General features: G+C 41.6%; 1 protein-coding gene across 6 annotated transcripts in view; it reads left to right on the top strand.

Annotated features, from left to right (window-relative positions):
- The first annotated feature begins 299 nt into the window (after positions 1-299).
- Positions 300-13,829, top strand: part of LOC129185553 (neurexophilin-1-like) — a 37,107-nt gene continuing 23,577 nt past the window's right edge. For 4 of the 6 annotated variants that reach the window (XR_008572090.1, XR_008572089.1, XR_008572087.1 and 1 more), the window contains exons 1-2: positions 3,220-4,969; positions 5,294-5,728. Coding sequence is in view for 2 of the 6 variants with exons in the window: in XM_054782773.1 (XP_054638748.1) it covers positions 4,943-4,969; positions 5,294-5,728 (462 nt within the window). In the remaining 4 variants the exon portion in view is untranslated. Of the gene's footprint in view, positions 627-1,701; positions 1,851-3,219; positions 4,970-5,290; positions 5,729-13,829 lie in introns of those variants that run through there. The other 2 variants (XM_054782773.1, XM_054782774.1) reach the window with 2 other exon arrangements.

Here is a 13,829-nt window from a genome sequence, read left to right on the forward strand (position 1 = left end):
ATGAGACATGGTGAGTCACGTTTTTGCACTGTCCGTGATATTTGGTGATGTAATGTTGACTGTGTGTTTATATTTTGTCATATATAATGTCATGTGCATTTGATAGTGTTCACTCATTGGAAAGAACCAGTCTGCACTTTTGAGTGAAGTTTTATAGACTTTAATGCAGTTTCTTTGTTGAAATAACTTGGAATCATTTATGTGCAATGTAGATTATCCCGTGACCAAAGTGGACGCTCACCTGTCATTCCTCTGTAAAAGTGTTGTTACAGGACACACTGCCATTAAAAGAAGTCCATAATCCACCTGACTGGATGTGATGCATTCAAGCCACAGCATTGTGGAGCTGCATTCCCCCACTTCAAGTTGTGGACCGTCACGCAATCCCGTTCACTTCCCCAACATCAGAGTCGTCCTTCAGGTGGCCTGTACCATCCCAGTAACATGGTGTGAATGTGAGCCAAGTGCCAGTACCTTGAAGCGTCTGAACACCTACATGAGGGCCAGTATGACGCAACAGCAGCTGACCTCGCTGGCACTTCTCCACATTCACTACAAAAAGGTTATCAACCTGGAGGAAGTGGTGGACATATTTTCCAAGAAAGATGATGCTGAATGAGCGATAGGTAAGGCTGAAACACATTGTAGTGATTCATATAGTGTAGGCCTGTGGAAATAGCATCCACCACTGAAGCCAGTAAACTGATGAACTTATCTAAATAGGGCAAGCTTGATGTTGTAATTTTGCCCTTAAGCTTGTCATTTGGAGGAAATAACATTGTTGTTATGTCTGTCCAAAATATGCATCACAAAACTGTTTTTCGGGCTCCAAATGCAAAATTTTCCCTGCTCTGGGAACCTGGTGAGTTTTGTGGTCCAACACGTTACAGAAGTGATTTTTTTAACAGCCTTCCCGAAGCGCTATGCTCTATTTTCCCTCTGACCCGTAATATCATGACTTTATTCTCGTACATTTACTACTTTATTCTTGTAACATTACAACGTTTTTTTCTCGTAAACCTACGACTTTATTCTTGTAAATTTACAACATTTTTCTCGTAAAGTTACGACTATTTTTTTCCTTAATTTACTACTTTATTCTCGGAAATTTCCGGTTTTATTGTCGTAAATTTACAACTTTAGTCTCAAAATCTCCGATTTTTTTTCTTTCCAGCGTGGCGAACACTCTGTTGTCTGAAAGAATGATTCCATCTTTCTTCACTTTGGAGCACATGATGCATTTAAGCACATCACATTTATTAAGGGTGTTTTTGTTTTTCCATCCATTTTCTATGCTGCTTCTCCTCATTAGGGCCACAGGGGTATGCTGGAGCCTATCCCAGCTGACTTTTCAAATATTTACACAAAGGTTTAAATATAATGCTTTCACTTTGTCGTTGTGTTGAATTTTGAGGTAGAAAAAAATGTTTTAATCCATTTCGGAGTGAAGCCAAAAGTGAAAGAATGATTTGTGTGGAGGAGATTGCTATGGAGAACAGAACGCTACTTTTTTAAGGGTGTTTTTGTTTTTCATATATTTACCAAATATTATTTGTTAACTTTACAATTATAGGTTATTTTGTGTAGAATTTTGAGTTGAAAAACTACTTCAGTTCATTTTGGGGTAATAAAAATTGCCCTAAATGATGTAAAATTCCATTTTCACAAACTTGTTTCTTCGTGTATATACTGTATTTGTAGCCAATGACGCCATATATTGCCTTCCTCCACGTCCCCAACGGGGCTCCGTAAGAACAGCCTTTCTCAGCGGTGGAAGTTCGCCAAAGTCTCCTTAAAGAAGGCGTCTCATCCTCTGGCACCTTCAGAGTGATATATGCTGTCTTCAAAAGGTAAGTAAAATATATTTAATGGTTACTTTTTTCCGACCATATAGCCAGTAGCAGGGCTCAGTGGCGCAGCTGCGGGGGTGGCCACTCTCCGGGCATCCTACTCACTTCAGCTAGCAACTTATTGCCACCCCTCTTGTGAGTACTGGGCTCACCTTGGGCACCCCAATAAAACATTTCTGGGTGCAGCCAGGAATTCTGTTTCCCATGGGGAAAAAAAAATCCCGTTGCTTTTTCACGTTGATTCCATCATTCATCACTTTAGAGCACACGATGCATTAAGCACATTATTAAAGGTGTTTTGGTTTTTAGTATATATTTTTTTTTAAAAAAAGGAATACTTTCTTTGTCATTAAGGTGTCACGATCGCCGTGTGGCACGGCGGGAGGCTGGGATCTCAACGCAAGACACAAAGCCCAAAAGTGTAAAGTAAAAAGGTTTAATATAACAAAGGGAGTCCACAGGAGCAAAGTACAAACAAAGGAAAATCCACTACGGGTAATAAAAACGAAAAACACTGACAGCAAAAGGCTGTCAGGTAAGAACACAAAAGTAGGAACAAAAAGACTTGAAGGCAAACCTATCAGGAATCACAAAATGCTAAGAGCAGGTAACTAGCAAGCAAGGGGTTGAGCCAGGAAGCAAGGAGCGGGTGGTCAGGAAGTACGATCTGGCACTGGTGAACTGTCAGGTAGCAGCTTAAGAAGGCTGGCTGTAATGAGCTGCAGGTGTGACCAATTAAGTCCTGGGCAGGTTCAGGGATGTGCTGCAAAACATGAACGGCAGAGGGCAGCAGAGCAGCACACAGAACATGACGTATGGGTTATATTTAGTAGAATTTGAAGGCTAAAAAATATTTTAATCCATTTTGGAATAAGGAGGGAAAGTAGGACGGAGTATTCGGGCCACATTGAAAAAAAAATCTGAGATTTGGAGAATAAAGTCCAATCCAATCCACTTTATTTATACCTGTACCTGTATAGCGCCTTTTCTAAACACTGTTTCCAAAGTGCTGCACAGACTAGTAAAACCATAAATAATAAGTACAAGTACAAATGACTACATTAAAACTAAAAACAAAGACGCTTGGAACAGTAAAATACTGTATTTAAAACAAGAAGTAAAAAAACAACTGCAAGAAATAGATAAAAATATATATTTTTAAAAAGTATTAAAATAATCTGAGATTTTGAGAAGAAAGTCATAAATGTAAGAGAAAAAAACTGGTAACTTTATGTTACAGGCATTGCCTGAGACAGCTATGAAAAGGGGGGACTTATGTGACCTTTGGCCCTGGGCATGTGGAGGGGGCGGGGTAAGGAAGGCGGAAGTGAGAAGGGCTAGCTAGACATGCTAATCTGTTTGTGCTCAACTGCTCTGTTTTGCTGCCACATTATAAATGAAAGCTCGCCTGAAGCAAGAGGAAAGTTTCCTTCCTTCCTTCCTTCTCGAAGCGCTATGCTCTATTTTCCATCTAACATTACCACTTTAGTCTTGTAAATTTACGACTTTTTTCTCATAAATGTACAACTTTTTTCTTGTAAATTTAAGACTATATTCTTGTAATACTATGACTTTTTTCCTCCTACAGTAAACCTACGACTTTATTCTTGTAAATTTACAAAATTTTTCTCATAAATGTACGAGTTTTTTTCCTCCTCAATGTACTACTTTATTCTCGTAAATTTACGACTTTATTCTCGAAATCTCAAAATTTTGGGGGGATTTTTTTCCCTGTGTGGCCCTGATAGTCTGTTGTCTGAAAGAATGATTCCATCATTCGTCACTTGGGAGCACATGATGCATTTAAGCACATCCCATTTATGAAGGGTGTTTTTGTTTTTCATATACTTGTAAACGGAAACGCTTTCACTTTGTCGTTGTGTAGAATTTTGAGGTAGAAAAAATGTTTTAATCCATTTCGGAATGAAGTGAAAGAATGATTCCTGTGGAGGAGATTACTATAGAGCAGTGGTCCCCAACCCCTGGGCCGCAGCCCGGTACCGGGCCGTGGGTCATTTGGTACTGGGCCGCACAGAAAGAAAAAATAATTTCCATTATTTCTTTTTTGTTATGTTTTATTTTGAAAAGTGGCTGGATTCTCTCTGTTACATCCGTCTCACTTGATGCATGTCCATTGTGGGTGTGCTAACTTTATCTCATGCCGCACAGATAGACTACTACTGTATTTTTACCATTTTTCTTTCACCTCATATGTGGTATACATGCTGATACTATGTGGGAATGCATGAAGGTAAGTTTGGATGACTTATTGAGTGCTAATGTGCTCATTTGTCTCAAGCTAATTCATGCTAGCACTGCCTTTTAGCACACACGTCAAACAGCCATGTCATCATCTCTCTGGAAACACTTGAACTGGTGGATGGGGGTCACCATTCATTTTGTGCTTTTAATTTGATCTTATTCATGTCTTACTTTTACACAATACATAAGATAAATTAGATTGCTACAATGTACAATCACCCCCCCGGTCCGTGGGAGATTTGTGGGAACACAAGCCGGTCCGTGGGTCAAAAAAGGTTGGGGACCACTGCTGGGACCACAGAATGCTACTTTTTTAAGGGTGTTTTTGTTTTTCATATATTTACCAAATACTATATGTTAACTTTACAATTATAGGTTATTTGGTGTAGAATTTGGAGTTGAAAAACTACTTCTATCCATTTTGGGGTGGAGTCCAAAGTGTAATTGTTCTGAAGCCAATGCCAAGCAAAGTGTGACATCTGTGGTTTTCTAGTTTGATGCCATTTAAATCAGGCAAATCACATTTGCAATGAAGCTACGTTGTGATGTTATGTTGTTATGTTATTTTAAGTGTGAAAGAATGTTTTCCCTCATTGATTATTTGGGAGCAGCAAAGTTAACAAAGTGCAGTTTTATATCCAGCCAAGAGCTATCTTGAACAGAGATGCTATCTTGCTGCATTCAAGTGCAACGTGCTGCCATTTAGAAGATTGATTTCGACCTTTCCTTCTTATCTTTGCACTTACTGGAGGGTTTTCTGATTTTTTTTTTTATGGACGGAGGTTTTTTTAGGGTTTGTCTTCCAACCTGAAAGACCGACAGTGTGATGGATGACAGCTTTATCTTTCCAACTGAAGGTAGCATTATTATTACTTTATTTTGCATTATATTGTCTCGTGTGCAACTTCCTGTTTAAAGATTGTAATCAAAATATTTGCACCTGATAATTTGAAGGCTTGTCTAAGGCAGCAGTTGCATTATAATATTAAAAATGTCAAAATCTCTTCAAATTACATCACATCAGGTTGTAATTTGTTGTGTTTTTGAAGCATTTAAACAGCTAAAAGGAGGGAACAAAACGCCACTCACTCACGTTTAAACCTTGGTGGAGGTTTGCACATGCTTACATTGTTACTTATAGTCAGGTACCTGTCTTATTTCTCATGTTTGTTTCCGAGTAGGCAGTGTGGCAATTGCAGTGGATCGCCACTAGAGGGCATCCTGGGGACACGACGGGACAAGTTGCTTCTCCAAAGTCCTTCACAGCCCCCCTCCCCCTCCCGCACCGCTTCCTCCCATCCTGCACCCCTGAGTGTGGGTATAAAGCGTCCCTCCACGCTGCTCCTCTGATGTACCAACAGCAGCTCAGCCTCCAAACTCTGCATCCATCTCCTGAGAAGATCTCTTCTGTCTCCCACCTCGGGACTGCCCCCTCCACCCCTCCGTCTCCACCTCCCCGACCCCCCCACCCCCCTCCCGCCCTCCTCCATAACCTCCTCTACTTAATTTCTGATCAAGTTGGGTCAGCGGGAGGCTTTTCCACCAGGCGACGCGCTGGCTGGTCCAACATGACGAGCACATGGTGCTGCGCTCTGCTGCTGTCAATCATCTCTCTGGTGAGTGATGGCTCTCTTTGTTGTGTCACGTGTGCACTTGTTGTCTCTACTTGCGTGTGTTTGGCATTCATGGATAACAACTTCAAAAAATAAAAAAACAAAACACGGACAATTGTCAGATCCCGTTTGGAAAGGTCCAATGTGCTCCGGTTGCTTTGAGTGCTTATTTGCTGATGATGTGATTGAACATCAATTGAGTCAAATTATTTAGCGTGTATTCCTTTCCACGCATGTGTTCATGTTGTGATCTGTTATTACGGTGGAGTAATGCGCGTGCTCGTTTGCGCTGCTGCTACTGCTGCAAAAAAAGCTTAAAAAGTCGTCGTCTTGATGCTTTGTGACAAACCAATTGCTTTAATCCCGCCAGACAGTAACCCCCCCCCCCGTCCCCATCCCTCCTCCTCCTCCTCCTCCTCCTCCTCCTCCTCGGTTGATGAAGGTGTCAACAAAGCAATCGTGGAAGAACAGCAGCAGCAGCCGTAATCCGCGCAAACTTGCGTCGGCCTTAAAAAGCTCCCGCGGCGTTATCAGTGTTTAATTTGCATAGTGATGGAAAGAAGTCAATTACTATTAATTATTCTCTACAACTTAATTCCCATTATCCAATTGAAATTGCCATCTTGAAAAGCATAAACTCAATTTCACAGTTGGCTAAACTCGCTAATCATTCCCCCCCCCAGCGCCTCACGCCGCCTTCAAGGAACACTTCTTTGCTTGTAACATCATCATCATCATCATCATCATCATCACGTGTACGTTCCATACGTTACATGTTACACTCCTCGGCAGGTCACGTGATGTTTTTTCCAGCTACCAAACGTCATCTCCATGCTTTAATGGGATGCTCCAATTGTTTGCTTGATCCTAAGCCGCCGCCCGCGGCTCCTTCAGCAGCTTGTCAGAACCGCGGGAACCTCGCAAACTTACTTTGGCCGTCTTTGAAGCAAGCGGTGTGTGAAAAGATATTATGCATTTCCTCCTCTGGCTAGCAGGGGAATGCTGGCGAGTTTCTGCTTCTTCAAACTGTCCTCTCACATATCACCGGTGTTTATCCTCTCACAGGTCATGCCGGTAATTGTGCCCTCAACTCCTCCACAGATAGCAAACGTGGACGCACTCTGTGATTTGTCATCATCTCTCACAGCCCCGGGTCGCACTTTGATACCACGGCCAGACCCAAACACCTCACACCTTGATAGAAGACCCCCAACCTCAGACAGACTCCACTAAGTGCTCCTGTTCAAGGCTTAGCAAGTACTACAGTATACCTTTTAAATCAGGGGTGTCCAAAGTGCGGCACGGGGGTCATTCCTACATCCAAACACAGAAGTGATCCAAAGCCACAAATATCATGAAACCCACGCGATGGAAAAAGGCTGCAATCATGTCAACGTTGCGCGATGAAAAACAAATGCAATAGAAAAATTATGCAAGTTCACAGAATAACGCAGGATCATAGGAAGTTAGCATGGCTAGCAGAAAGTTAGCCCAAAAAGTGGGCCAGGCAACCAGGAAGTTAGCTTGGCTACCAGGAAGTCAGCCAGGATAACAGGAAGTTAGCCAGCATACCAGGAAGTTAGTCAAGTGACCAGGAAGTTAGCCAGGTTACTAGAAGGTTAGCTGTGCTATCGGGAAGACACTCTAAGGAAGACTGCAAGTGGGCAGTCGAAACTGTCAGGTATGAAAAAACTATCTAGCTCTGGTCTGTGAAAAGAACGGGTCAGAATGTATGAATGTTAGACCAAATGAACCAGGAAGATAGCCAGGCTCCCAGGAAGTTAGATAGGATACCAGGAGGTCAGCTGTGCTACAAGAAGTTAGCCAGCATACCAGGGGCACCAGTAGTCCCTCATTTATCACGGTTAATTGGTTCCAGACCCAACCGTGATGAGTGCATTTCCGCAAAGTAGGATTCAATATTAATAAACGGAATATTTTCAGAGATAGAACATAGAAAACCTGTTTCTGACTTTCTAAATACGAGTTTTAACATGATTAGAGCCCTGTAGACATGAAATAACCCCCCTATGGTCACTTTTACACTCCTATTATTCTTTGTTTACATGACATTTGGCAGGCTGTGGTATCACTGCAGGGACGTACTGTAATAATAGGCCATACTTGATTAACCACGACACGGTGATCATGATTTATTCATTATTTTTTGAAGAAACGTGGTATAGTGAGGGAGCGATATCCGAACCGTGATTTTGCGAGGGACGACTATCAGTCTTTAAAGACATGAGTGAGAAGAAAGTTGGCAGAACGGAAAAGTCCATACAGGACATAAAAACAGGTTGCTTTGCAACACTGTACTGTAAAATATGACGTCTGAAGACTTCTGTGTGTTTTTGACCTTGTTACGTGTTCGCCCCGGTCGGTCATTTTGCTTTTGTGTCCCGCAGCCTGTTTTTTCTTGGCTAGTGTCCTAACAAAATCAAAATGAAATTAGACTCTCAAAGGGAAGGCTAAAACCTAAGTGGAAGTCCCTAAACCCTCAGCTGATGTCCTAAAAGAGTACTGGGAGTCCAACCTTGGAGGGTTACCAGAGTCCTAAACTGTTAGTCCCCATTAGTGAGGGACCTATACCCTTAGTAAAAGTCCTAGCCCCTCAATGGGGGACTTAAACCTTTGTGGCAGACCCATATCCACACGGAAACATTTTCAGGTCAACACGGCAAAGTGTTTTATTGTTTCAGCCGCTCATCCACATGCTAAACACATGCTGAAATGGTATTTTTTTTAAACGGCTTCCAGAGCGGTAACATTAGGAAACACCGGCTCGTCATTTCCATACAGACGAGCAATCTGCTGCTTCTTTAAAACGATGACATCAGCGACCCGTCGCCGTCACGTGACCAGAAGTGAGCTTTGACAACAAGCCAACATAATATCTGAATATTTCCACTGCCATGACTCACCGCAGTCGACGTGCTTATACTCCCAAAGGGACGCACTTGGAATTCCACTTTGTCGTACGTCTAAACGAGCCTTGGAATGCGGAAGACAACAGACTGATGTGCATGCGTCCTTTCTTCTTCTACAGTTTGGTGTGTCACGTGGTTCCGTGTGTGTCTGTTCATGGCACCACACGTACTGTGGGTGTTCCTTGTGTGTCACTATTCCTGTCTGAATGCAGCTATTTACTAATCCGGGACAGTGTGGACGCACAGTTTTTTTCAACCCGCCACGAAAAATCTCAGGAGCGTTCCTGTGTGGACAGGGACTCATACAAGAAACCCTTAAAGGACGCTTGTAAACCTTAGTTGGGGACGTAAAACCTTCATGGACCTCCCTCAAACCTTTAAAGTCCTGCAAGTTAAATGCCTGACTGCCTGGACTAAGCAAGAACCCTAAACACCTTGGAAGTCCTTATGGTAGACCGTCAGTGGCGGAGCTGAAACCTTTGAGGAAGACCTAAAACCTTAATAAGGTTACCTAAAAACATCAATCTTTAAACCTCAATGGAAGACCTTAGTGGAAGTTTTGGAACTTTGTGAGAGTCCTAAGCTCTTGAACGAAGTCTGTTCTTTCATGGGTGACCTGCTTCCTACTTTGAAGACCTAAAACCTAAATGGAAGTCCCTAAAACCTCGTGGCTTGCCTAAACCCAAAGTTCCAATGTTAGTCACTTACTGAGAGCCCTAAACCCTTCAAGGAAGGGGGAGTACATTCCATACAGTACAAGTCCTGTAGCGGAAGACCCAACCTTGACTGAAACCTTAGCGACAGTCCGAGAGTATTTAAAGGAGGAACTGAAACTTTTGATGGCACTAAATCCTAAGTGGGGACCTTACCCATACCCCTATACCCTAACCATACCCCCTTAATAAAAGTCCTAGACCTCTTAAACGGAGACCAAAACCTTTAGTACTAGGACACTTTGTGTTAGTGGAAGACCTAAAACTGTTTGTGAAGGTCCAAATCTCCCTTAGAGGGAAACCTAAACCCTCAATCAGAGTGTGAAACCCTCACTAAAGTCCTGAACCCCTTAGGAGTAGACGTAAACCTCCTAGAGACCATCTGAAACCTTCACTGGGAGTCCAAGCACACAAAGAAACCTCCTCAGCGAACGCAATGACTTACTTCCTGTCTCCATCTTTTATCTCATATCCAAATGTTTACTATGCACTTTTCATACAACGCACACACACACTCACACACACACACACACACACACACACACACACACACACTACAGCATTGACACAAATGAAATGAAAAGTGACACACGCTCTTCCTGGCTTTGTGTGCATCCCAGTTACTTCTATTACAGCCGCAGTGTGTGTACATGTGTGTATAGAATGTTTATCTGGCGGTTAGAAAGCGGCGTGTTGTGCGTCTTATCACAGCAGGCGTGTGCCGTGTGAGATAGTTGGTCCTGCGTGGACTCTTGTTGTGTTATCTTGTCCACTTGTCCCAGGAAGTCGCCTCACAGTGTCCTACCTGGAATCATATTAACACACTGTTTAATACAGTGTGTGTGTGTGTGTGTGTGTGTGTGTGTGTGTGTGTGTGTGTGTGCGTGTGTGTGTGTGTGTGTGAGAATGAAATGTAAATGCAAATGAAGTGTCCGGGCTGTAAAATGTTGTACTGCTGCCGTGATAAGAAGAGCTTTAGAGGAAGGAAACATTGATTTCTTTTTTCTTTTCACAGCGGGGGAGAAATGCAATTCATTTATTTATTTATTTTTTAATATGACTTTTTAAGAGGAAGAAGAGTGACAGCGCACTGAAAAGAAGTAAAACTATATTTGAAAATCATATCAGCTAATAAATTGACAGTCATTGTGTTGCTTAAAGGAAGATTACATGCCTGAACTACAAATAAAGTTATTTTGATTATTTGTCAAAATAGAATATTCATAACAAATAGGACCATTTACATTTAGAATGTTGATTTTTTAGACATACATATAAGATATAAGATATATAAGATATGTCTTATGTGTTCATCCGCACCTTAGAATTGTAATGAATATATTTGTGTGGTGGGTGTGTGATATTTACATTTATAGAAATAATACATACTGTACATCCCACATACGCTCCAATACACTCCTGATCACAATTTTAAGACCAGTTGAAAAATTGCATCTTAAGGAAATAGGCTGTTCATCAGCTGATCAAAAGTTTAAGTCCATAACTGAAAAAAAAAAACACATAAAAGTTTGCATGGTTCTTGCATGCGTTCTTTTTTGGATGAAAGTGTCTGAACTTTCCAAGAATTGTTTCATGATATGAGCTTTTTATCAACTCTGCTATGAATTTCTTGCGAGGCTGTGTTGAGCTAGTATATACTGTGCATGTTAAAGCATTCAGCATGAAGAGAAATGTTAGGAAGTTTCACTTTACAGGAGTACACTTTCACAAAAGATGTTTACTTTTGAAAAGTAGTGTACACTAGGTCCCCAACTTACGAACACAATTAGTTCCAGATGACCGTTCTTATGTCGAATTGTTCTTAAGTAGGGGAAAAGGTAATATTAGCAATGATATAGGTACTACATGTACGTGTATACATATACAGTATATGTGTATGTATGTAAATATGAGTTTGGATGCAGTAGTAATATTAAACCAGGATAATTCATGAAAAAAACAATAATAAAAGTGATATAATAATACGTAATGATAAATGTTATTTACCTTTGAAGAGGAGTGGTCCAGCATACGTCGTCCGGAGGAGGAGGAGTTATTGAAAAAAAGAACAAATGGTGGTGGTGGTTAGACTCTTCTAAAAGAGGTAGTGTTCTGTGGGTGGTGTAGAATTAAGCAGGCCTATTAACTCTTCATCAACTTTAATCACACGCTCTGTCCAGGTTCTATCATTTAGCTTTCCATTTAGCTTTACACTGTATCTCCCCAGTCTAACTCTTCCTCTGTTGGTCCCATTAGCAGTGTCACAGTGCCCTCTACTGGTCAAGCATGTGCAGTAGCAGTAGAAATACTGATTGAGCGACTACAAGGCAAAATAAAATAAAATATAGACCAGTCGGCTTGTGTTCGTATCCGTGAATGTTCGCTAGTCGGATGTTCGTAAGTTGGGGACCTAGTGTACTTGGTTTGCCGAAAGCGCTCTTATTTTGAAGGCCGGAAGTGTGTTGTGTGAGTTGAGAAGGTCCCTTGACTGCTGCTAACAGACACTTACTGTGAAAACAAATAAAGTTGCCTAGCTGCGGCTGTAGCTCCTGTCAGTTATTTATAATATATATGATTTGATTTAAATGAATTATTATTCTTTATTATTATGTATTATTGCACTACAAATTGGAAGTGAACCATTCCGTATGATTTATTCATGTATTTATTGTTATTCTATTTTCTTATTTTTCTCTTCTTATTTTGCCTGTCTTGCCTTGATTTGTTTATTATGACTTTATTATGATTTTTGGAGAGCTGCTGGCAACGTGAATTTCTCTTGAGATGAATAAAGTATCTATCTCTCTGCTAGCATCCTGGAACGACAAAAGCCAAGGTACGAGGTTACCATGAATGTGTGAAAATGAATCATGTTGATCATGCACCCTCCTTTGCATGATATCATTGCGTTACAAATGTAGCAGGGAGTCAACCGCTCTTTTTTATGAAGTTAAGACAAACATCTTAGCCGCTTGTTCTTCGCTGGTGCTTGCCGGTTTCTTCTTCGTTGGTGTTCGGGGCTATTAATTCCGGTCATGAGTTATTAGTTCCGGAGCATCGAATTTAGGAATCGAAATAAAATCATTTGAACGATCCCAGGAGAATCGAAATGTTAGTCCCGGTGCCCATCGATGCTCGAGACTCGATGCCCAACCCTAGTAGCCGTGCCATTTTTGTTAATCCCCTGAAAAGTTGGCTTGGGCATGCCTGATACTGGTGTTTGCAGGAGGCTAGTGGGAATGTTGCTCCAGGTGGTGAAGATGGCTTCACGGAGGGCATCCACTGTCTGGAACTGATGTCCATTTTTGTAAACTTCATTGCCATCCATCTCCAAATGTTCTCATTTGTATGTAGATGAGGGGAACACGCAGGATGGTCCAAAAGAGTGAGCTTATTCCTCTGGAAGAAGTCCTTTGTGATATGCAGCGTTGTCCTGTTTAAAAAGCCAGTCATCACCACATAGACGAGGGCCTTCAGTCATGAGGGATGACCCCTGCAACATCTCCACATAGCCATCTGCCGTTTGACGCCCCTGCGCAACCTGAAGCTCCATTGTTCCATTGAAGGAAAAAGCAGCCAGATAACGATTGCTGGGCTGCACTCTGCACCAGTAACAACATTCATTTGGGTTGAGTTTGGTCCTGTGTGTTGACGGACAGCCAATGGGATCCTCAAGCTCAGGGCCGGTGACATTTTTTTGGGTCTGCTGCTTGACTTTTTTGTTCCATAACCCTCGGGATCTTTGAAAAAGTTTCAAATGACTGTTGTGCTGCGTCCAACCTCAGCAGCAATGGTGCGCTGCGAGAGGCCTTGCTTACGCAGCTCAACAATCCCACCGCCTTCAAAGAGAGAAAGCCTCTTTTGCCTTTGCCATCGAGAGATGGTGACAGTGTGAATACCTGACACTAAATCACATTCAATCCACACGTTTGCCTTTTAAAGGCTGTGCTTGTAAACGTTTGATCAGCTGATCAACAGCCTATTTCGCTTCAATGCTTGTTTGCAATGAATCGTTTACTCAAAAAACATTTTTTTGTCAAACTTCCATTTCTTCTTTTTGGATTTTGAAGCGCTACGTAGATCTTAAGATCCTTAAGATCTAAGAAATTCTTGCAATTTTTCAACTGGTCTTAAAATTTGGATCAAATGTTGATTACACGTGATTGGGGTGGGTCACCCAATACGACCAAATATGTCGATTTAAATTGAAACTGTCACATTTTTAGACCCCAGCTTCTATAAAATGCTAATTTTATGATGACATAATTCAACATGGATGTCCCTGATGTACTGTATGCTACAGCTATAATGGTTAAAGTTCAAGCAAGCAAAAGGATGTGTATCTTACTAGCGAAATGCCCATCTCACAGCTGAATGTGATCATGTATTTATAGAAGTCATACGGGTGAGCAGCAAGACAAGCGGCATTGTGTAAAAGAAAAGAACCTTTTCGCTGCACAA

Source organism: Dunckerocampus dactyliophorus, chromosome 7 (genome assembly GCF_027744805.1).
Source record: "Dunckerocampus dactyliophorus isolate RoL2022-P2 chromosome 7, RoL_Ddac_1.1, whole genome shotgun sequence".
Lineage (NCBI taxonomy): Eukaryota > Metazoa > Chordata > Actinopteri > Syngnathiformes > Syngnathidae > Dunckerocampus > Dunckerocampus dactyliophorus.